At 39.3% G+C, this 23058-nt stretch overlaps 1 protein-coding gene across 15 annotated transcripts in view; it reads right to left on the minus strand.

Annotated features, from left to right (window-relative positions):
* epb41l3b (erythrocyte membrane protein band 4.1-like 3b) overlaps positions 1 to 23058 on the minus strand; it is a 54402-nt gene that overhangs the window by 25549 nt on the left and 5795 nt on the right. For 11 of the 15 annotated variants that reach the window (XM_029276199.2, XM_065954282.1, XM_065954284.1 and 8 more), the window contains exons 2-4: positions 17929 to 18048; positions 9986 to 10149; positions 6497 to 6643 (exon numbers count right to left, since the gene is read on the minus strand). In XM_029276199.2, the coding sequence (XP_029132032.1) occupies positions 6497 to 6643; positions 9986 to 10138 (300 nt within the window). In that variant the 5' untranslated portion in view covers positions 10139 to 10149; positions 17929 to 18048. The remainder of the gene's footprint in view (positions 1 to 6496; positions 6644 to 9985; positions 10150 to 17928; positions 18049 to 23058) is intronic. The other 4 variants (XM_065954280.1, XM_065954279.1, XM_065954281.1 and 1 more) reach the window with 3 other exon arrangements.

Consider the following 23058-nt stretch of genomic DNA (forward strand, 5'->3'; position numbering starts at 1 on the left):
AGTAAACAGCCTACAAACCAATACGTTTTTCTACTTCAGACTAAATGATTAATCAATTAATGCTGAAAAAATCTGCTGATAAATCAATAAGAAAAATAATCCTTATTTGCAGCTCTAGTCTGTAATATAAGGCCTAAAAGTCTTCATACATATGGTGTGTTTAAACGAGCATCCTCCCACACCCTTCCATCACTTTTAAAGCTGAGAACTCTGCAGTGACTTTGCGTGGTTTCTGCACAGCCATAAAGCCTGTGATGGAGAAAAGTTAATCCTGGCAGAAACTCCTGTGAGGGATTTAGGAGAAGCATGTCACACTTTAGTCGCATTTCTGTGACAGTAGTGTCTCATCACAACACGTAACCCAGGCTTTACTCACAGAACCACGCACGCACGCGCGCGCAGTAAGCCTCCATCAGTAATAAGTTACAATTTTGCTATTTAAACAACTAAGTTAGAAGAACAACAGAGGCATTCAAGCGGTCTGGCTTGAAGTCTGTTTTTCTGGTTGGTTAAAGAGAGTGAAAGCAGAAGGAAATTAGAAGGGACACTGATCTCAAATTAGAGAACAAACGTCAACTTTTGTCGACTTCAACTTGGACAGACAAACAACAGGAGCAGCTGCTGCGGCTTCAGAGATTCACAATAACTGTATGAATAACTGGAAGGTGCATCAACAAAAAAAATTGCCATTCAGAGTGAGGTGCTCAAATTAATTTGATTCACACTTCATCTGAAGACCCTTTCCCCAATTATTCAAATAATTTGGGAACAGATGAAGTCATCTTCCTTTTTTATTGTTGTTTGCTATTTTCAGATATTTCATAGACCACAGTCCTTGACTTCCACATGTCTGATTTTGTCCAATCAGTGATGCTTACCATTGTACTGGATCACTTTGCAATGCTATGAAAAAGAGATCTAAAAAGTACGCACATTGAAGAGGCTGAAAGCATATTTAATTTGGAACAGTTTTGCTAGAGAATTACTTTCACGATTATCTGAATATAAAAATAGACATAATTGCTTGTATATCTACTAATTGAAATGGTTGTGGTTCTAATGAAAACACAGCATTTAGCATGTGTATTTTACTTTGGAGTTAAAGCATATATTTGGATTAAAAATAAAGGGATATTAAAAAAATATGCCCATAAATATTAACAACAATGCCAGCGATGTGGGATTCTTTCCCCTCCACAAAGACATAACAGCCTCCGTAGTGAAGCTCGGAGCGTCAGCCGTTCTGTTTCACAGAGAATGATAAGAAATGATTAAAACAAACTCTTTTCCCATGGGAGGAAATTGAGTTGAGCTGCAAAACTACAAGGTCAGGGGGGATAAAAATGTCAAATCTTGACATTCTGGGCCAGTTTCAAATAGGATTGAGGGAGTAGGAACTAGGGATGAGGAGGAGGAGGACTCTTGCAATTATCTCAAGGATTCTCTGACCTCAAATGTATCACTGTGTCCAACAGCCTGAGCTGAGCTAGCTTATGTCTGCTGTATTTCGCCTTAAGCTTGTAGGGCACTTTCATACAACTGATATATTTAAGTTTCATGAAAGCACTTTGGCTGGTTCTGATTCTACCTTACTATTCATCAGCTGTGACAGCAACAAGCAAGCAACAGGGAAGTAAGCTTTTTAAAGGCCTTTATTTTAGAGACAGGACAGTGGGTAGAGTCAGAAATCGGAGAGAGAGAGAGAGAGAGAGAGAGAGAGCAGGGCAGTTCTTTTTGTCTTTGCTGCACTCACAAAATGAGAATAGCTGTGTTTGCAAATCATTTTGTTGATGCCAATTCCTTGTTTTAAGAGTTATTTTATGATTCCTGACAATAAAGCCTTCTTCCATGTGTTAAATTACAGGGTTCATTTAAACCTGGACAGAACTTATTTTACTCAATAAAATCAGGGATTTATTATTGATCATTCAGAATCAAGTGTCCAGTTCTTTTGCGCACATTATTCAGTCATCTCTTTTACATGACAACAACCAAGTTAAGCCTTAATAGTTTTTTTTTTAAAACCTATTAAGGCTGCGTTTTTTTTTAAAGATGGATTCAAATCAATTCCTGCCTGGGTTGGACCTTGGTTAAAGAACTCTAAATTGTCTATTATACTTGGCTACACCAGGGTTGATTATGATGTCACCGTTTAAGCTTATATCATTTCCTTCAGTTGTCAAGTAGCCATCTTTGCATGCTTTTTCCTTCATCATTCAAAAAGCTTTTTTTTTTCTTAAGTAGAAAAAATAATGAACTTGAATTAAAGGCATTAAAAAATTGTTCAAAGCATGGCAAGTCCAACTACAAGCATTTAACAGAGTGACTCATAGCAGCTGCATCACTTCTTGATGTTATATCACTGCTCTTTATAAAAAGTCGCCCGATTCTGTCACGACCTTGTGCAGACGAGACAACCACTCTTCCTCAATAGTCCTCACTCGGCCTGTATTTAATCATTCCTTCTGTATTGTAATTCTTTCTCTATTATGTCACTACAACCAAACCTGCACAGGAATCACAGCTCCCTTTAAAACTCGATTAGCAATGTTTCATCCAATGGTAGGTCTACCAAGAGGAATGAAGTGAGGGATACAAATAGAAGAAGTGACCCTTGACATCATAATTACCCAATAACATTCATACATGCCAAGATATCCTGCTCAAAAGGGAATAAAAGTGGTAATAAAAAAGCCTTTCCTAGTAAAATCATAGAGATCTGCGATTGCACTGGCCAGCTTTCTTAGGTTTGCCCTTCAGTTGTTTTTTATTCAGCCTAGAAATGTTGAGAGGATGTGCACAGTGACACAGTAAGTCAGGTACTTATGATTGCTGTCTATTCATTTTCAAATATTTGAATCCTCTATAATTAGGTACATGATGAGCCTGCTGCAATAGAAGGACAGAAAATGTTTTAAATGTGAGCACTTAGCAGGGACTTCTAGCAAACCTGAGGTATTTGAACGGAGGAAAATTATTCTCAGATTTTTAACAGACGACTCAATCACTCTTCTTCGTCTGCTTTATCTCTTCCTCTCTGGGTCTCCTCTACTCACACATTATCTAATGCAGATTAATCCAAGGTCAGATTTACACACTTTTCCTCTTCTATGTGTGTGAGTGGTACAAAGTGAGGTGGGGGTCAGACTTGTGCCAGGGAGGCCTAAGCCTTACTCGTCCTGGCAGGTGGGACTGAACAGGGAGATTACAGCATAGTAAACAGATGGGACGATGTGATTCAATACTCTACACTGCTACAGACTGGGAATGTGTAACCCTTGATAAATTAACACGGTTTTCAGTGATTAGTCAAATGAGTTAAGTGAATTAAATAAGAATAAAGCCCCTGAGATGCATTATCAATCTTTAAATTGGCTCCCAATAGATGGCATCACATCAACTTCAGAGAGATTCTGTGGAAGTAAAAGCCCACTCTTGTGCACTTTATGCTTTTTACTCTGCATGTCTGCAGAATATATTATCAATATTTCTTTTGAGGATTTGTGCTTCTTAATATTTAAAGAATAAAGATGCCCTTTCTATTCATTTTATGTTCATAAAGTATGGACCAAAGTCAAAGAAAAAAAGTCTATTGATTATTTCAGGAAGGGTTCAGAAGTTTGTTTGTGTCAATACAGAATATATATTAGTTACATCAGTACAAGTGCATCTCCTTTAGCTACTGACTCTAAATAACAGTACTTCAGAAACACATTGTGCATCCGTCTTGAGGTAAAAGAAGTCAATGCTGCCCCCCATTTCAAAATCATTGTTCTTAACAATCCGCCCTTGGCCACAGTGGGAGTAATTACTCCAACACACAGAGACTCAATGACACTGATTCCCTCCAACAAATGCTCCCATTTCACGGTCACCTCCCCACCTCCACAGAACTTGTCGGCTAATCCCCCTGTCCAAACCCCTGGTGTGGAGGAATCTGCTCAAGGAAGATTTGAGGAGGAGGGTCTCAAAGTCCCTGTTCAGCCTGCTCACATTTTTTAGAAATACACTAAAAGTCTTATAACTTGGAGAAAAAGGCTCAACATGCTGTTGCTAAGAGGGGAATATGTGGAGTGAGAAGTCAAACGAGTTCACTCTTTGGATTTATTCCTGAATTTTTAATGATCGGAGAGAAAGAATGACTGTTGGTGGTAGAAAGCAGCTATTATGATGTAGCGCTCAGACACTCACATTTTCCTGGAGGGATGTTGGGTTGTACTCGCAGTGACACATTGAAAGGGGTCATTTTCTGAATACTGGAAACTTTAAAATACAGATAATTCAAATGATTGTTCCTTTAAAGGCTTCATAGTTAGGATTAAAAAAAGACTAACCTACCACACAGTTCACCGAAAACAAAAGGGAATGTATGAAACCTAATGTGACCTACTAGATTGATTGTTAAATGAGCAACGCCTTGCTGATTCAACTCTTATTTTGTTCAATTCAATCCAACACATTTCATCTTTTGTCTCACTCTTTCGCTTCACTGTCCAGCCCAGAAAATAATGAACCCATCGAACCCTTTACCCCCGTCTCTCGTTCCCGCTCCCGCTCATTATGATTACAACCAACTCATGCTCCACTTCTTCTCTGCACAAACACATTTTCAATTTCTCTACATTATGATAACAGTCACACTGCTGGGGTAGCAGTGATATGCGCTTCACATTAACAACACATCGACATGTGTTTTTCCCTCCTCTGAGTGCTCTCTGTTCCTTTTTTTTCTGGATGGTACTGTAGAGGAGCTTTGATGTACGAACGTAACATTTAAGAAGCGTTATTTGATGAATTTATTTTCTCTCCAGACTATGTTGGAGAAGCTTCCAGGGGAGAGTAAACACACAAAGCAATTTCACACAAAGAAAATGGAAATGTTCAGTGAAATCCGTGAAATCCCTACTTCTAAGAAATGCGGTGAAAATAGCACGGCTTATTTTTGGTTTAATACAACAGGCAGCATATCAGAAGACTGATGGACAAAAACAGGAATGCAGCAGAAGACTCGAGGTGGTAGGTTTGTGGCTCATTTTGTCTTTATGTGACACACTATTGTTTTTAAACATGAATACAGTTATTTAAGATGCTGTCGTCTATCAAACATTGTTCAATAGTTTGGACCCCGTTTTATTGGTTCAATACAACTTAATTAATCAAAGTTTTTTTTTTATTTTTAAGATGTATTTATGGGGCTTTTTGTGACTTTATTTTAGAGATATGACAGTGGATAGAGTCAGAAATCAGGGAGAGGGGGAGAGAGAGAGAGGGGGAGAGAGAGAGAGAGAGAGAGAGAGAGAGAGAGAGAGAGAGAGAGAGAGAGAGAGGAGAGAGAGAGAGAGAGAGAGAGAGAGAGAGAGGGGAATAACATGCGGGAAAGAAGCCACAGGTCGGATTCAAACCCAGGCTGCCCGCATGAAGGACTATAGACCCCGTACATGGGGCGTGCACACTAACCACTAGGCTACCGAATCCCAAATCATACGTTTTACAAACATATCTGACCATCTATTTGACAAGTTAAAAATGAATGGTCTTTATCTTCGAGAGTTAAATAAATTTCTATTTAGACGTAATGTTATTCTAATGAAATAACACACCCTGTGTAGATGAGTGGTTTTAGAGCCGTTACAGCTTGTGTTGATATAAAGCAACTATCCATGAGCCCTTCTTCAGCCGTTTTAGAAAATATTTTAAAAAAAGAGTATAGTTAGTGTTTACTTTACTCACAATTAGCATATTTAAATAGATCACAGAACACAACATATTACCATTGCCTTTATCTTTCATGTTAATCAAACGTCCACTGCAATTTAAACTCAAACTAAGCTGCAAACTAAACATACAAACCAGTGAAATAAAAGCCTAACCAGGGCCATAAGCTGGATTCATAAAGGAGACTTCAACTACCACTGTAACTTTTAGATAAACAAGGAACTGAAAACTGGAATAAAACAATAAATTTAATATCTTTTGCTCTGTGTCATTACCATTTAGCAACAAAAATGTAAAAAAAAATGTCTTCATTTATAACCACCGAATCAACTGAAGGTTTCTATCTCTTCATAAAAATGATTAAAAAGCACAGCAGACATCCAGCCTTGGTCTTATTATAGTAGTTATATAGACTGATGAAAATATCAATCCCATGCATCATTGCTGCAAAAGGCCAAATGATACATTAGAAGCAGTTTTTATATCAATCTAGGGCCCTTATTTAAGATTGAAAACCATCCACGTGCTAAAATCTCTGCTCAATGATGTGGTCCTGATCTATGTGGGAACCATCTCCTTCAGATTAATGTGACGTGAAACCAGCCGAGTTAAAGTGCCAGGCATTGAAGTAAAAATGATCTCACATTTAGGACTCATCTTAGTAATTGATCTTGAAATACCACAAGAAGTACTTTTTTTATGGCCCTACACCACATTGAAATAAAAAGAGGAAGTGTTTTATTAAAGAAGGAGGAAAAACTTCCTCTCTGCAGCATCTCACCTCCACATTGAGCGTGAAGTCGGAGCCGTCCAGCAGGGTGACTTTACACTGCATGATCTTCACTTTCTTCACTCCTCTTAAAGGAGACCGAGACAGACGACTTGTGGATGACCTGTGGGATGCCTGGTCCTCCTCCTCCTGCTGCTCCTACGACAAGAGAAGAAAAGTCACTAAACATGAATTAATTTACTGCTTCATTTCTAATTATGATTGAAGAGCGGTAATTTGTCTCTCCTTTCTTCTAGTGAGACATCTCTGCATTTATCTTGCTATGTTATAAAAAAACATTGTGCTCACTAATAGAAACCTTTGAGGTTCAAAGGGTTCACACGACAGAAACAAAATACCTTCTGCTCACGATTTCCCCGCCCAACTGCGTCCGCTGGCCCTGTATGTCAGTTTCTTAATGTAGTCGTCTTTGACAAAACCGCTAGTTCTGCCACATGACAAACCCAAAAACTAAAAATAGAGGTGGGGACCCTGAGTGAATGTAATCGGGTCCCACTGAGAAGAGCTGGAGGTGTACTGCCATTTTGTCTTAAACAGAGAAAATCCAATTTTCCACATGGCTGAAAACAAAGCTGTTCCTGACTGACTTCATGCTGAAAAAGAGGCTTTTGGCTTTGGGACAGTTCTCCTTCTAAAGTGGATTTTTCATTTTTAAATTTGTAATTGTGTAAAAGCAGACCAGTTTGCCCAGTGGACACATCGAGTTATACTGATTAACACTTACTACTTTTCCGTTTAGAGAACTACAATGAAAATGATAGTATAATTGTTTCATTGATGTGGTAAGAATTTTAAGTACATAATCGTCATTAAATCACAGCAGTCAAATGTAAATTCAGGCCACTTCATTCATAAAGTATTTTGACCCTGCGGAACCAGAAAAATCTCTCAGCCTGAGTGTGCTGTGTGTGTGTGTGTGTGTCACAGTAAAGACTGACAGTGTTGTGTCAGAGCGCTGTGATTTTTCTCAGCCTTGTTCCGGCTGATTCACACAGATCTGTCAATGGCAGAGCATCATCCATCACCTTCAGTGTGACGCGATGAGCTCTGTTTACTGTAGACCGGCTCTGAGGGGCACTTTTATGGATTAGGAACGTGTGCGATTAGTCGACTAAATGATGAAACGTCGTCACCCTCGATAGTCAGCAACAAAATTACTAGTCAGTTGACCTAAAATTTCATGTTTATATTATTGCAAGCCCATCATGTAGTTTCTGGCTCATGACAAATTCAGCAGCATTTTTAATCGCAGTCTATTTCATTATTAAATAATGTTATGAACTGTTTCACATGACAATTAAATAGGCAGTGTTAAGCCAATGTTACATTGTGATCAAAATGTTTTTACCTTACCTGAGTAGCCGGAGTTAAAATTTCAGTTCAATCGATAGGGAGATTAGTTGCCAGCAATGTCCTGTGTATGGATTAACTTCATAGGTGATGACTAATACGGATATTTGTGGAAACTCTTAAAAGGTTGTATTGGCTTAAATGAAATATTAAATTAAAAAATATGTTTTCATCTGTGTATGATCTCCTGAAAATAAGAATCTCTGCATTTTCTCTCCGTGCATTTATAGGCAATATTCTCCTCAGGAAAAAGTGGACTGATAAGGGCCATTTGAATATTTACCTAACCCTGATGTTCACTATCTTTGATCACCACAAGGGTGTGTATCATATTTCTAAAACAACAATAAAATATTCTATTTCATTTTGATTTTTTGCTACAATGGTAAGGACATAATGAATCCATCCATCAGCTCTCCCTGCCTCCGCTGCTCTCTCTCAATACAGGCCGTTATGATTCTTGTACAAACTCATGCTCTATTTCTTCTCCTGATGAAACACGTCATTTTTCCACATCATGATAAAAGCCACACACTGCTGGGTCAGTGAGGTTGTGAGCATCACATTCAGCATGCTCAAATTGCAGTTTCATGCTCGGTCACGTGGCAGATCATGAGAGGGCAAAAAAAAAAAAAATCTTCAAACCATCTCGGTTTATTCTGCATGTCTGGAGCTGGTTGTCCAGACACTGGCCGGTTGAGTCACTAATAGTTGCTTTAAAATAAGAAAAATGGACACGTGTAAGCTTAACCGAGAGTTGAACTGACCAAAATCTCCGATTAGACAATAAGCTTCATGCTCAACATGTTCCCTTATTGTAAATATAACAAAACACAAAGCTTAGAGCTGATCCCTGCTCTACTGACACCTGAGACCATTTTCATTTTCACTTCATTTTCATCTTGAAATTATTTTCTGTTGTGTTGCTTCTAGCAAGTTCACGCAGTGCAAGTCATTTGCTGTGATAAAACAGTTTTGTTCTTCTGAATCATATTGGGGACTAAAATCTGTCTGCACTAACAGCCAATCACACCGTTTTTTTTCCTTGAACAAGTAATTTAGGGCCAGAATGTGCTTTAGTCTGAGGCAGTCTCCACCTGCAGTTTGGATGCGCTGGAAATCCAATCTGTAGATCGATTAGAAAGCGAGCCCAGAAGGTTGGTGGGGCCAAAGTCTGCAGAGAAGCACTTAAGTGTTCAGATAACATTTGGGCTGTCTCAGATATAAAAGGAATCGGGCTGCAGGCTACACTCCTCTTCCTTACAGAGACCACTAGTTCAAAAAGACACTGAACTGGAGATTTTCTACTCTTTAAAAACACAAGGTAAGACAGATGGCACAATTTATTCAAAAGATAACACCAACAGAAGCAACAGCATGTTGAGCAGACAGTGCTGCACTCCAGCAGCATTAGAGGTGGAAAAGCAGACAGAACAGCAAACAATCATATTTGAACAAGCATTTTTCATATTTGCTTTATACAGTGAACTACAGTGGTTTGAAAGTTTATCAATACTGGCAAAGTTGTAGGGCTAGTAATCTGTGTTCATTCAGCCGCTCTACACCAGGGATCTACACCACAACACCATGAGGTTTACTTCAGTAGCTCGGTTTACTCAATCTTCCCACAGCTGTGTAAAGTTACGTTAATTAGTATGATCTGCTGACGTAATGCAGGGGATGAAAACACACAAACTTTGTCCAGGGTTTCCAAGTCTGTGTTTTACCACAATTCCAACATAAAAGCATGGACTGATTAATGGATGCATTTGAAGTGGGGCCGTAACCACCATTGAGAGCACTGAGGTCATGTCGTCAGTATTTTTCTTGGTCATTTCCATTTTTCCACACAAAGGCACAATTCATTCAGGAGTGGGATGAATGGCGTATAATGTTTTCTCAAATTCAGACCTTATCTAAGGAGATATGTAGTGTATACACAATTAAAAAAAAGCCTCAAGTGAAGTACTAAAGTGTCTTTAAGTGCCAGGTCAAATAATTTAGAAGCATCCAAAAGGTTAAGGGGTTTTCACTGGATTCAAGCTATCAATGACAACCGGGCTGGATCCTCATTTTGTAAGCCATGGTCACAGAAAAATGATGGGTGACTGTGGTTGTGAAGAGGCTGACCTGTTCTTTCCTGGCCGGGGTGCTGTGTCCGGCAGCGGCAGGAAGCTGCTCTGTCTGGTTCTGAGGCGACGTCGGTTCGGCTGCCTTAGCTTTCCCCTTCTCCGTCTCCTTGTTCTGCCTGGCCTCCGAGTCCGCGCCTGTTTCAGTCGTCATGGTAAATCACGCTGGAGTGGGAGGAAAGAGAGAGAAGTAGATGAGTCAGCTGACTTTGTTATGAATTGATCTACTGTCGCTTTCAACTCTGTGTAATGATAAGCTCCTCTCTAATGCAAATGCAGGGATGGGGATATTGTTGACAGCAGGATAAAAAATGAAATACATGCTAAGTGGCTTACGTGCACTCAAGTCCTGTTCTCAATAATCTCACAAGTGTCAGCAGCTGATAAAGGAAAGTGCTGAGACTGCTGGTGCCCTGAAATTCATAATTTCTACAATATATCCTATCTTTATCTTCTCAGACAAACAAGTTCAAAACACTTTATCCAGTCTCTGTCCTGGGGCAGCAACTAAAGATGTGTTTAGAAAAAATTGCAGAGACAGGATGACAAATTCCACAACGTTGTAGGTGTTAAGGTTTTTTTCCATTTTTGGTTTAAAATCCTGCAATTCTGTTTACGTTGTGTGCCTCTTGGAAATCAATGAGCCCTACACATTTGAGAATCCCTAACAACAGAATATTCAGTGTCAAAAAGCAAAATAGAGATGCCATTTTTTGTGATTTTTTTAATTAAAACAATACATTGGGCAGACATATATAAGAATAATAAGAATTCAGTTTCCCTGTATATTACACAACCTCCCTCATGACCTCACTGTCTCCCTGCAGAGTATTTACACACACACACAACTATCCAAAGTATCTGAACCGCGCGGGTACACTTCTTTCATAGCATGACCTTCTCCCTCTGTGAATAGCAGCATACCAGCGACAGCGACAGATGCGATCCCAAGGGCCTGAAAGTGGGTAATGAGAGGAAATGTCCAATGGCCAGTTTTGCAAAAAGGAGACGACAGATAGGACGGATGACACTGGGGGCCCCTGTTCTTACAGTACCCACAGGCCCTGACATCGGGATGTGTGGATTGGAGGGCGTGTGTGCAGGACGACAACACTCAACCTCTGCTGCTCAGAGGCTGGGGGTTTGTACTATGGATGCCTGTCATTCTGCTGTTAGCCCGCGTCTCCCTGGGCTCTATTTATAGGTCTGTGTTTACTCAGTGGAGGGAGGAATCAGGGGAGGATCTCTGACTTCAGTCTCGGTTGGGGACAGCCGAATGTGGATCAACAAAAGACACATTGGGTCGAGGTTATCCCCGAAACTTTTGACATGGTGAATGAAAAACAGCATGAGCCACTGTGGAAAACCACAGCTCAAAAAAATAATCGGTGCAAAGCAAAAACAAAACCCAAGAGGTTGTTTTTTGCAATTTGAAATAAGAAACTTGACTTAAACTCAAGACTAAACTTGGAACTGGCAGGCAAAAAGCTGGATTATTAACTGCTGGAGTCAGTGCATTAATCATGCTTCTGTGTTGTTTTGCCCAACCTAGATTTCTGAAGATCGTAAAATACTTTGTGCTGAACTGAAATTAACGTTTCATTGTCTCCAATAAAACTCCAGAGTGATTATTTGTGCAGAGTCTCCTATGACAAGCAGTTTGTCTCTAACTCAAGGTACCTTCATCTATTAGTGTTTAAGTGGATCAGAATAATGTTGCCTTAAAAGTCAGCAGTAAATCTGGGTTTGGAGAAGAGTCAAAACACTTGGGAGTCTTGTGTTATTTCTGCATTTCTGCACTTGCTTTTGTAACAGTCTGGATCATCAGGGGTCAGTGAACGCAATATGCTGATCAAATGCTTTCTAAGCTTCAACATCAGGTGCTACTGTATAAACAAGCTGTTCAGATCACTAAATCTAGATTACGGCTATGAACAGCAGAATTCATTATTTAAAGAACATACTACTTCTAAAAAAACACTAAAGAAAGTTCAACCAGAATGGTGTCAAACACTCTCCTTCTCTGATGTGTCACGCGTTGAGGAGCGGCTCGCCGATCTGCTGACAGATGATGGCTGCACAGCCAACCTTTGCTTGTCTTAACCCCCTGCTATGAAACAGGAACTACGGTCAGAGGGGAGGAAAGGAGGAAAGGAACATCTTAGCACCATAGAAATGGAGGAAGAATACGTTCAGTCACTGGTGACAGGCACTCTTCACAGGGCCACACAACAGCCCACACAGTGGCCTTGTGTGTGGCCTTTAGCATGGACTGGCACATACATTATGCATTCAGAAAGCTGAATTCACAACTCATTTAGAGCCCTGGTTTTAATGCTGGTATACAGGAGCGGCTGAATACTGCACCAATAGATTATTATCACTCTGAGTTACAGCTGAACATAAAGGAAAAGTTTCAATTATCTTTGACGATAAAGAAAAACAATCACGCTTGATTGCTGATGTTACACAACAGACATTCATGAGAGAAAGTGAAAACAATAAAGGGTGGGTTTAATAGCATTTAAGAGAACTCAAACTAATTCGAGTCCACTTACGAGATCCACATCCTTCTGAATGAATTATTATAAGGAGATAAATGTGGACCTTAGGAGAAGAGATAAAACGTTTGCAAATTAATGTGGGCTCCACAAAACAGATAACCCAGTCGCAGTGCATGAAAATTCAAAACCATAATGAATGAAAGGAAAAAGAAAAAACAATTTTTAAAAAACAATGCCGAACACAGATCAAAGACGACTGCAAATTTATCTTCAAAATGAGCATATAAAAACAGTTTCACTCGGCTATACCCTGATGGGGAGCACAAATCTTCACTTGTGCTTAGATGATAAGACCTGATAATCTCTGAGATGCATCTTCTTCAAGGGAAGCAGCAGAAACCATCCATCTACTTGTCGGCCTCGAGACACAAACCTTCCTCCAAAGAATAATTACATCACAAATACTTCTACCTCATTACTTTTTTCCAATATCAGTCAAATTAATGTGCAGTTTATCAAACCCTCTGCCTAGCAGCAAACACACCAAGTCGGATCACATCCAGTGTACAGGTGAGTAGTGGGTTTTCATGTCCTTAGTAACAGACAAGCTGAGGCTTATCAGTACTGTATGCATCTACATTACATAATTGATCACTGACACTAAATGCTGTGTGCTGCCCTGTGCAAGCAAACCTCCATTTAAAGGTCCATTTGTGTTGGTAATGCACACTGTTGGAAAGTGGCCTCTGCACATGGAGACACACACTCAGGAGAGGATGAGGGACGGCCATCTGTGCTGAGTGCCAATAGCCAGAACACCACAGCTGGGCCCATCCCTGCAACCCTTGCCCCCACACCCATAACCCCCCCCAGGGGGATTCTGGAGGTTACAATGAGGGGAATAGCTCGCGTATTTTGACACGTCAGGGCCCATCCCGAGCTGGGTTGCCATACATGTTTGATGCCACCCCTCTTCATAGCTGCAGGGCTGACAGCTGTCACACACAAATGTAACAACTGTAACAGGATACCATGTAGCTGGTCCGGCCACTAAATTGAGACACCTCTGCAGTGGGGTCACTGATCCCTGAAGTGCTTTCATCTGTCCTGACGCCCAAACATCACAAAAAATTATTGACCTGTTCAATCATGAATGGGACAGCAATGGGACCATTTGTTCCCCTATTCACAACAAATTTGAGGAGCTTGATGAATTCCCTTTACTGCCATGACGTATCAGAGATGAAAAATTAGATTTAGCTCAGTATGCAAAAACTGGCACTATTAATGGAAACCACTGGTGTTAAGTTGTACTGTTACAATAACAGAGGTCGGAATGTAGGTAATCTTTCTACCAAAGATAGCAGTATTTTCATGGTCCCAGCTTCTCCAATGCAAACATTTGCTGCTACTTTTCCTAAACTGTAATAAATACAATCAGTCTTTGATTTTTCTTTTGTTGAACTAACAAAACATGAATTCTGAAGCAATCACCTTGATTTTAGAATAGTGGAAAGACATTTCTCCCTGTTTTATGTCATGTATAGGCCCAATTTTCGCTTTCTTTGGATGGGATAATTGCATGTAATTTAAGTTTATTTTGGGCATCCAACAATAAAAGAATAATTGTATTTTAAGTTCAAGAAAATCCACCTGCTTTACGATGATCAGAAAGCCCTTCTTACTTTAAATATCTAGAAAACAATGAAGAGTTAACATACAGCAAGCTGCAGCCCTAACACTGTGGGAACCGTGAAGACTATTTCCAAACATGCTCTCCAGTACCATCTCCAAATATCTCAGAGATTAAACAAATTATTGGACATCAAGAGAAATGCCAGCAGTAAAACTTTGGCTCTGTAGTCTCCACCTTAGTGTCAGTCCACCTAAACTGGTGTAACAAGAAACACGAGGAACTTATTGTAACTCTGACTCTTTCCTGTGAGAAATAAAAACCAAAAGTGACTGACCCAGCTAACACGCCTTACAAGCCAATAATAGAAATGTTCACAGCAAGCTGAAGTTGTTAGAAGACATGCACATTTTCCCTCAACAACAAATCACAGCTTGCACTGTCCAATTCTTCTCCCCTTAACAATTCAAGACATTTAAACAGCCATGATCTGTTTTCTACCTCAGTGAGTTCAGCCAGAACATTCTCCAGCTTTGGTGCAGCATAAGCCTAATGTACAAACAGTTCAGACAACTAATCTTTCATTTACACGGTCAACAAGACGGTAAACATAAACACAACATGCTACAAAATGTTCCCATCAAGCTACAAAATATTTACATCAGTGACCCGGCAAAACAATTCAGTCCTTTGTGACATAATTTGTTTAATTTCTTATTATTGTAGTTGGTTCTGGATGGGAAAAGGACATAATTTCACATGAACTAAATTGCCAGTTTAATAGATCCAGCTAGATAAAACCTACAGTCCAATACAAAACGGCAACAAATGCTAAATTAAGTATGTGTTTCTTGTAATGATTGTAAATGTTTCTAGTTTAACTTTATGGTCATTTCTGAGGCTTTTTTTGAAATACTGTGAAAATGTTTCCGTCAGTTATTCCATCCACTCTCATTGATATAACTAGGGTGGGTAAAATAAACCATCTCTTTGATAGAATATAAGAAAATATACACCATTTATTTATCCACTGCTAAATATTGAGGTTGTTTCATGAGACAAAATAAATAAATGTGACAAAAAAGCATTTCTATATATTTTTTTTTATATACCAAATTAGACGAGACAGAGAGACTTCATATCTCATAGCAGAAAATGGGGAAGGTATAGACTGGTCACATGAAGGTGACTCTGAGCTGAAAGTATTTTCTGCTGAGGAGGCCATAAATCCTGTCAACTTTGCTGCGTTTACATTCTTAGCATTACTGTCTCCAGCAGTAAGGAAAGCCATTCAGGGGAGACAACCACCAGAGCGGCTCAGTCATTGTTATCTCTACTTGACTGTGCACTTCATCACTCAAGACGATTAGAACGTCTTTGTTGGTTTGCAGTCACTTAAGGCCAGGGGTTGGTTTTCTTTAAAAGCCAGGCAAAAGCATCACCACTGTGTCTGATAGGGAGACAGTTTCTAAAATATATTCATGCAGGAGTAAGGAAGTCTTAATCCAGTTGTACAGCCAAGGTAAAACCCCCTTTTGATATAAAAGATTAGAAAGAAATCTCGGTAGCTTGATGGAGAGCTATTAACATCTTTTAGAGCGGCTGAGACTGACCAATAGGGATTAAGTATTTTATGAGATTAGCTTTAGTAAACAGTAAATCAGCTGTGACTTAATTAGCGATTTATGTTCTTCTCTTAGTAATAATTTTTGACTTCGTGTACTCATTGGAGAATACTCCATATATCGGAGTCAGCCAAAGGGGATGTATAGTAATGAAACAGAGTGGCAATTTATCATCAAAGTTTCCAAGAGACCAAAGTCAACATATTATTATTTTTGTGCAAAAAGAATATTATAAATCAAAAGACCAATAGTTTAGGATAGTAACACACCAAGAAAGCTAGCAAAAGCTCCCATAGGAAAATCAAATACCAGTTTTAAAAATGACAAACATTTATTATCCAAATATTTTAAGTATTTTTCTGTCGATGGACTGCAACCCAACCGTGAACCATTTGTATTGTATTTTTTATAAGACCTATTCTGTTAAACAAGAAGCAGACACAAATATAATACAGTAAGAATTATGTTGAACACGTCTTTTTTTCTTAACTCATCCATTGGTTTATATTGTGTCTAAATAGTCTGAGGTCATGTCTTCAACAAGAGGCTTTCTCTCTGAAGAGCAGACAAATATTTAGTTACCATGATACGATACATAAAAGCGGCTCTCATAAATGGACTTCAATAACAAATTCATCATTGTCATTGTTGCAGGTAAGTCTTTGTCATTCAACATGTTTTGCTGCTTTTATCTTCATATTTGCACATAACTATCTAAAAAGCAATCTGGATTCAAAGGGCGTATTGTACCTTTGACAACAGGAACAACTTGATGGACTACATGTTGGTGTATTGTATTTTTCAGCTAAACAACACATAGCAAAATATTGAATCCCTGTTGTTGACTTTTCACTGACAGAAAAAAAAGAGGCAGTTGTTTCTATTTATCTCTACATGACCCCATTGTGTCTCTGTGGAGCTCTGTAATAAGTTAACAGTGACCTAGTTTGGGTAGTTTTTCCCTTTAGCAAGGGTCTAAGGATAAAGGCTGAGGTATATGTTATAATCTAAAAATCTTAAAACTCTGAGAACAATGTATGAAATCTGATTTGCACCAGGGATAAGAGTTGGAAGTAAGCCATAGCTATAAACTACATGTGCAACACATCGGTTTCATGTTTTTTAATGAAACTATGTTAAATTGAACCATCCCTATTAAATAACAATAAATTCAAATTCAATTGTCTTGGTGATTCATTCTTAAAGGGTTTCAATAAGTTTATGTTTTGCAGATTGATCATGGTCTTCATGTAATATAAAATAAAGAGCCTTAGAAGTTGTTTGTGTTGTTTGCAAATGTAGGGAATATACAAAACATCTAATTATCTTTACAGCATCAGGTAAACGAACAGTGACACAAAGTCTGCGTACAAGGCCCACAATGTTGCTGCCTTTTCAATGCTACTGCAACATCAGCTTACTGTGCATCTTAACTAAATTGTCAAGTCAGACTCCGGCCATTACACCCCCTGCCTTCAAGGATGTGAGGATGCTAAATGAGGCTCCAGCTCGTGTCATCCTGCCCCTAACCACGCCTACCGCACTGCAGATCAAAAAAAAAAAAAAAACACCCAAGTATGTCGTCTTAACCTCCGGCTGTGTAACTATTTTAATCCATTAATTGTCTTAAAAGGAAACCGTCATCTGCCTGTGACTCAGCGTTGTCCTTCAAAATGCAAAACACAGCGGAATAAAGGTTGAAAAAAAGGAATCTTCACGGTCACCCACTCCTCACTTTCTGCCTCGAAACTAGAGCATGTTAGCTTACTGTACCATGAAGCGGCATGTTTCTTTGAAATATCCGACTAAGCATTGACTTTTAGCTTCAAAATACTAGCCGCAGCAGGCAGCCCATTCAGCGAGAAACAACACATCGCTACTATGTTACCGCACCAACAGGCTACAATGCAAAACAGCGGGACATCAAAAGGTTACGTTTCTGACACGGTGAGACACGTCCAGTCCACTTTTCCGCTTGACTGAATTCAGTAGAATTGTTTTTCTATTATTATTTTAATTATTCGTCATCGACCAGGGGGGTTGTGGTCAAGACGAGCATAAGAAGGCAAGAAGACTAAGGGGGGGGAGCATGAAAAATGTACAAACCTTGAAGCGTCTCTTGCAATACAGCGCAATGGTAAAATAGGCAGGTAAAAGCGGCAAAATAAAAAATGTTTATTACCAGGTAAAGCGTCCTCGTTCAGGCTGGTTATGCGAGTTGCATTCGTAGTGAGCTTGTGTGTTTCCTGACAGCGGTGCTACTCTGCTGCAGTTCCCCTCTCCGCCAACCTATCACACTCCACTATGCAACCCAGAGAAGAATTGTGGGATATGAGGACAGCCGGGGCATTATTTCAGCAGCACACCCCCCCCCCACCAACAGATGCACACACACATGCAAAGTCTACAGCATGGCAATTAATGGCACGAGGTTTGTTGTTTATCTGGTTTAATGCGGTGCAAGTAATCTCTGCTTACAAGCTAATGTTGTTAAAAGAAAGTGAATCAGTGCTGGAATGTAACAAGGGTTACAAACTCATCTACTGTAAGTGCAGTATGAAAATGTTTTACTAGACCAATTCCACTTTAAAGCTTGTACAGTTGGTTTATTCATTAATTTGACATGCAGTCATAGGTAGGCTACTACACATATGACCAGCAACTTTTTAAGATATCTAATTAATGGTTTTTATTAATTTTTTAAGGAAAATGTCAATTATCTATGGTTGGAGCTTCTCTGTTTTGAGGATAACCCTTTTGGGGTTTGTAGAACATCTGCTGCACCAAATAAACAAGACACTTAACTAAATATATAGTGGAGGAAAGTGTGAAATATTTAGTAAGAAAAGGCCCACCCTGGTATCGTAGTGGTTAGTGTGCGCGCCCCCGTGTGTAGTCCTCAAAGCGAGCAGCCCAGGTTTGATTCTGACCTGTGGCTCCTTTCCTGCATGTCATTCCCCACTCTCTCTCTCTCTCTCTCCCCCCCCCCCTGATTTCCGACTCTATCCACTGTCCTATCTTTACAATAAAAGCCCAAAAAAAAAATCTTGGAAAAAAAAAAAAAAAAAAGCAAGGACATCCCTAAAGCCAGTGTTTTGTTTGTCCTTTCTGGATAGCTGCGGCAACAGTGGGTGATTCTGTTGACCGACTCCCTCCCAATGCCTTGTGTAAAGAAATGCTTATTTCTTTTGGTGTCAAACATAAAACTGCATTTCTTTGTTTTTGTAAAACATGGCATCACTTGAGCAGTGTTGATATTTTCTTACATTTTGAGAACTAAATAGCAGATTACTTGGTTATCGATATAGCTGTTAGTTGCAGACTTACACAACACCAATTATTTTGAAAAAGCAGGACATATATATCATTTTAAACAATACTACAAAATAAACTCAGAAAAACTATTTAATTTTCACCATCACATTACAGATGGCCATTTTCAACCAGAGAGTTATTTTAAAATCACTTTGAAGGGATTCTATCCAGCATGATCATGGGTGGTTCATAATTACATCATATTTCACTCAACATTATGTCATGCTGTTTCACTGGGACGTACATCACCATACAGACCCACTCTCAATAAACTTAATATAAAACAAAACAGTAGAAAGGCCGTAGCATCATTCCAAACAGATTTAAAAAATAAATAAAATTGACTGCATTCAACCAACCAGGAGCACTTTATAATATTCTTCTTATTAAAAAACATAATCCAAGACATATTAAAAAGTACACATGTACACACACACACACACACACACACACACACACACACACACACACACACACACACACACACACACACACACACACACACACACACACACACACACACACACACACACACACACACACACACACACACACACACACACACACACACACACACACACACACACACACACACGGTTGTGAGCGAGCATATACAGACATAAAACCAGTTTTTAATTAGTGTCTGGTTTGTTCCCTCTGGGAGATTTGTGGGTTTTACCCCCCCGCCTCCAAGTGGGAACTTGACCCAACCCGGTCACTGGTTTGACTTTTATTTCATCTAATTGCTTTCATGCTCAAGTAGAACACCACATGCCAACACTTACTGTATGCCATGCAAATGTTAAAACACACAGTCAAGTACATTACGGCTTCGGAGGATTTTCTGCTGCAGTCTTACATGATTCCCCTGAATAGTGAGGGACACATCGCATGGAAAGCTTTGCAGATAGTAGAGGGTAAATGTAATAACACACAAACACACATAAACACACACACAGTGTAACTCTTATGTACAGCAGCAGACAGCTGGCTCCTCATTCAGCTTCTGGCTAATTGTAGCATAGCTCATAAAACAAGCTCAAGGACAACAACAATGACTGTTTCACATCCACAACATGTAATCCACATGTCAAACAGAGTCCATTAATGTCGTTCATGTGCAAATTTAAAGTTTCTAACAACACACAAGTGAACAATCAGTAAGACGAGTGAGGATTGGAGCTGCAATGGGAGAACAATTGAGGTAACTAAATATTCCTGTAAACATAACCCCGGCTGTAAGAAGGATAGTTTTCTCACAGGGGCATTGTATTGACTCATTGCTGTGTCATAGCTGGGTTTAAATTGGGAGCAACATCATCCTTTAAATTATTATTATTATTAAATTACTGAGGGAACAATATTACTAGAGACAACCTCGCCTTTAACAGGAAAATGGTGTATGTATGCTGTGACTTATTTCACATAATGAAAGTCTATTGTTTCTTCAAAGTAAGGTTCTTTCACTTCCCCATTCATTTCTTGTTTTCAAGGCACAGATTTTATTGTAATTGACAAACCTTGTAAGGAGAAATTGACATCATCACAGCATATCTTTTTGCTATTGCAAACTGTACAACAAATATAACGAAGTTGACTTTGACTCTGCACAGCCAAACAATCGGGACCTGTTTTTAGAGCATGAGCCAACTAATCGTCTGAGACGTTGCTCATCATGGTCCGTCTGGCCAGTGGGTGGTGACTGCGTGCCTACAAACATTCTTGAACTGGAAGTGAAGGGTTGCACACTTGCGTGTCTCTAAAGGGAATATCAAAGCTTGCATACTGGTGTTGTAAAAAAAGAAAAGAAAAAAAGACCTAATCCCAATGGAACTTTAATTTAGTAATCTTTGATTTGTTTTTGGCTTGTGCAGGAGTAATAACAGCTCTGTTGACAGATACTGCTCCTGCACCGCTGTGTGCATCAGCATGAGGAGCAATAGCCCAAAACAGTAACCAAAACATTAACCGTGAGGATTCGCTTTAAACAGACACAATAATGTGTTCTGCTTAGGTCTGTACCGACCTGAGGGATCTATGCCAATTTATCCACAACCTTTGAGGTCGTAAAGGCACATCTAAGAAGACAAAACAGACATCTGCTTGAAATCTATTGTGTCGAAGTATAAAATCAACAGTCTACCACAGTTCCAAACCATTTTATACAATGTTGCAGTCAGCTTGTTTGGCCTTTTAAGCTTGGAAGCTGTTTCTCAGTTTTATATTCAGTTGCATTATTTTTGGTTTATTTGGAAAAACAATGAGCTAATAGTGGATTTGGACTGCAAAATGTTGACTTTCAGTGGTCTTGGCAGCACTAGCTAAGCTTTTCAAAAACCCAAGGGACATTTGACTTAACGATAATCAATCCAATGACGACCATTACAATGAGAGTATGAATAGTAGGCTGCAGATAAGTTTTCAGATTCTCAGAAAAGTACTTGGGCAGACATAATTCCTCTTAGCTTTTCTGCTAACAGAACCAATGGTATATGACGGTCAGGAAAATATTAAAGCATACTTTATTTCCACTTTAAGTTCTTTGATCAATGTGTAATTTCAAACATGGAAGAAGGCCCAGACTTTACTCAGCTGACAAGTTTTATGTTTTTACTGTTGAAGCGAGCACAAAACCTTGAACCTGGCTGTCACATGTTCCGAGTTATCTTTACTTTTGCTTCAGTTAATGTAACATGTTTTTGATGACCTCCCTCTGAGAAGAAGTGCTCCACTTTAAGGGAAGCTATGTTTATGATTGACAAATGATCTTGATGATGTTAAAATTTAGATTAAATGAAGAAACAGATGCTCTTTGGAAAGTTTTTTTACTGTTAAATATTTGAGTAAAAGTACGCCCAAACCTCTACAGAGATATCCGACATTCTGACTTTCTTCTGTGTATCTGAGTATTCTGAGTCCTTGCTCTCTGTATGCTTAGTGACTTTCAGATAAGTGTGAGACCAAATCCATGACTCCTCCAGAGCCGACAGAGCAGCCCTTGGTCAGCAGAATGATTAATACCACCACAAGACAGACAACATGTGATCTCTGGACTCGACTTAGCCTATGTGGCTGCTTAACGCTTCACTTTTTTCTGCTGTCTACAGACACCCAGTTCCTGTGCAGCTCATCCTAACCTTGAACCCTTTAAGCCTCGAATCTAGAGTCAAAAATGAAAACATAAGTGTATCTGAGGGAGCACAAGGTTATGTTTTCATACTCGTTAAAAATGTACTTACAAAAATCTGACTGTCCCTTTTAATGACCTTGATTGTATTTAACTGTACACTTGAAGGAAGCTGCATTACACTTATCTGCTAACACAGCAATCTAAGTCAACTTCAGTAAATAAAATGAATTGATTTCAACTTATTAGGCAATTTAAAAGTCATTCTGAAAGGCCATGTTCAGGGGGTAAGGCCCTCTAAATCCTAATGTGTGTGAATATAGGTAAACACTCAGTTTCTAAAATCAGTCACCTCCCAAACTTCATTACAGCAATCCCATTTCCAGTCAGAACGAGCTAGCTGGCACTTCATCAATACATAATTATGTTGAAGCATGGCCCCAACAATACATGGCAAATCACCCATGTTATCCAATTAAAAAAACAAGTCAAGGCCAGCATTCCCTGCCACCTCGGAGGTCTTGGGGAAAAACACATGCTACTGGTCTGAAAATGATATCTGCTCAAACGCATAATCACATCTCCAATTTGTCGTCAGCCTTCGCACAGAGACACCACAATCTACAGGGGCCATGCTACAATAGAGGATGCATTTATGGCAACCAACCGGAAATAGCGCACTGTCCAAATACAGCATTCTCAAGCAGATGTTTTGTTCTAAAAAGAAATATCCATTGTTCAATATATGAATCCATTATCATAAACTGAGATTTTATGGTTATCACTTGAACTGAATGAACTCAGCGTGAATTGGCCCCAGCTATGATTGGCTCTTCCCCCATAACTAACCAAAGCAATTGATCCCTGCTG

This window comes from Labrus bergylta, chromosome 4 (genome assembly GCF_963930695.1).
Source record: "Labrus bergylta chromosome 4, fLabBer1.1, whole genome shotgun sequence".
NCBI lineage: Eukaryota > Metazoa > Chordata > Actinopteri > Labriformes > Labridae > Labrus > Labrus bergylta.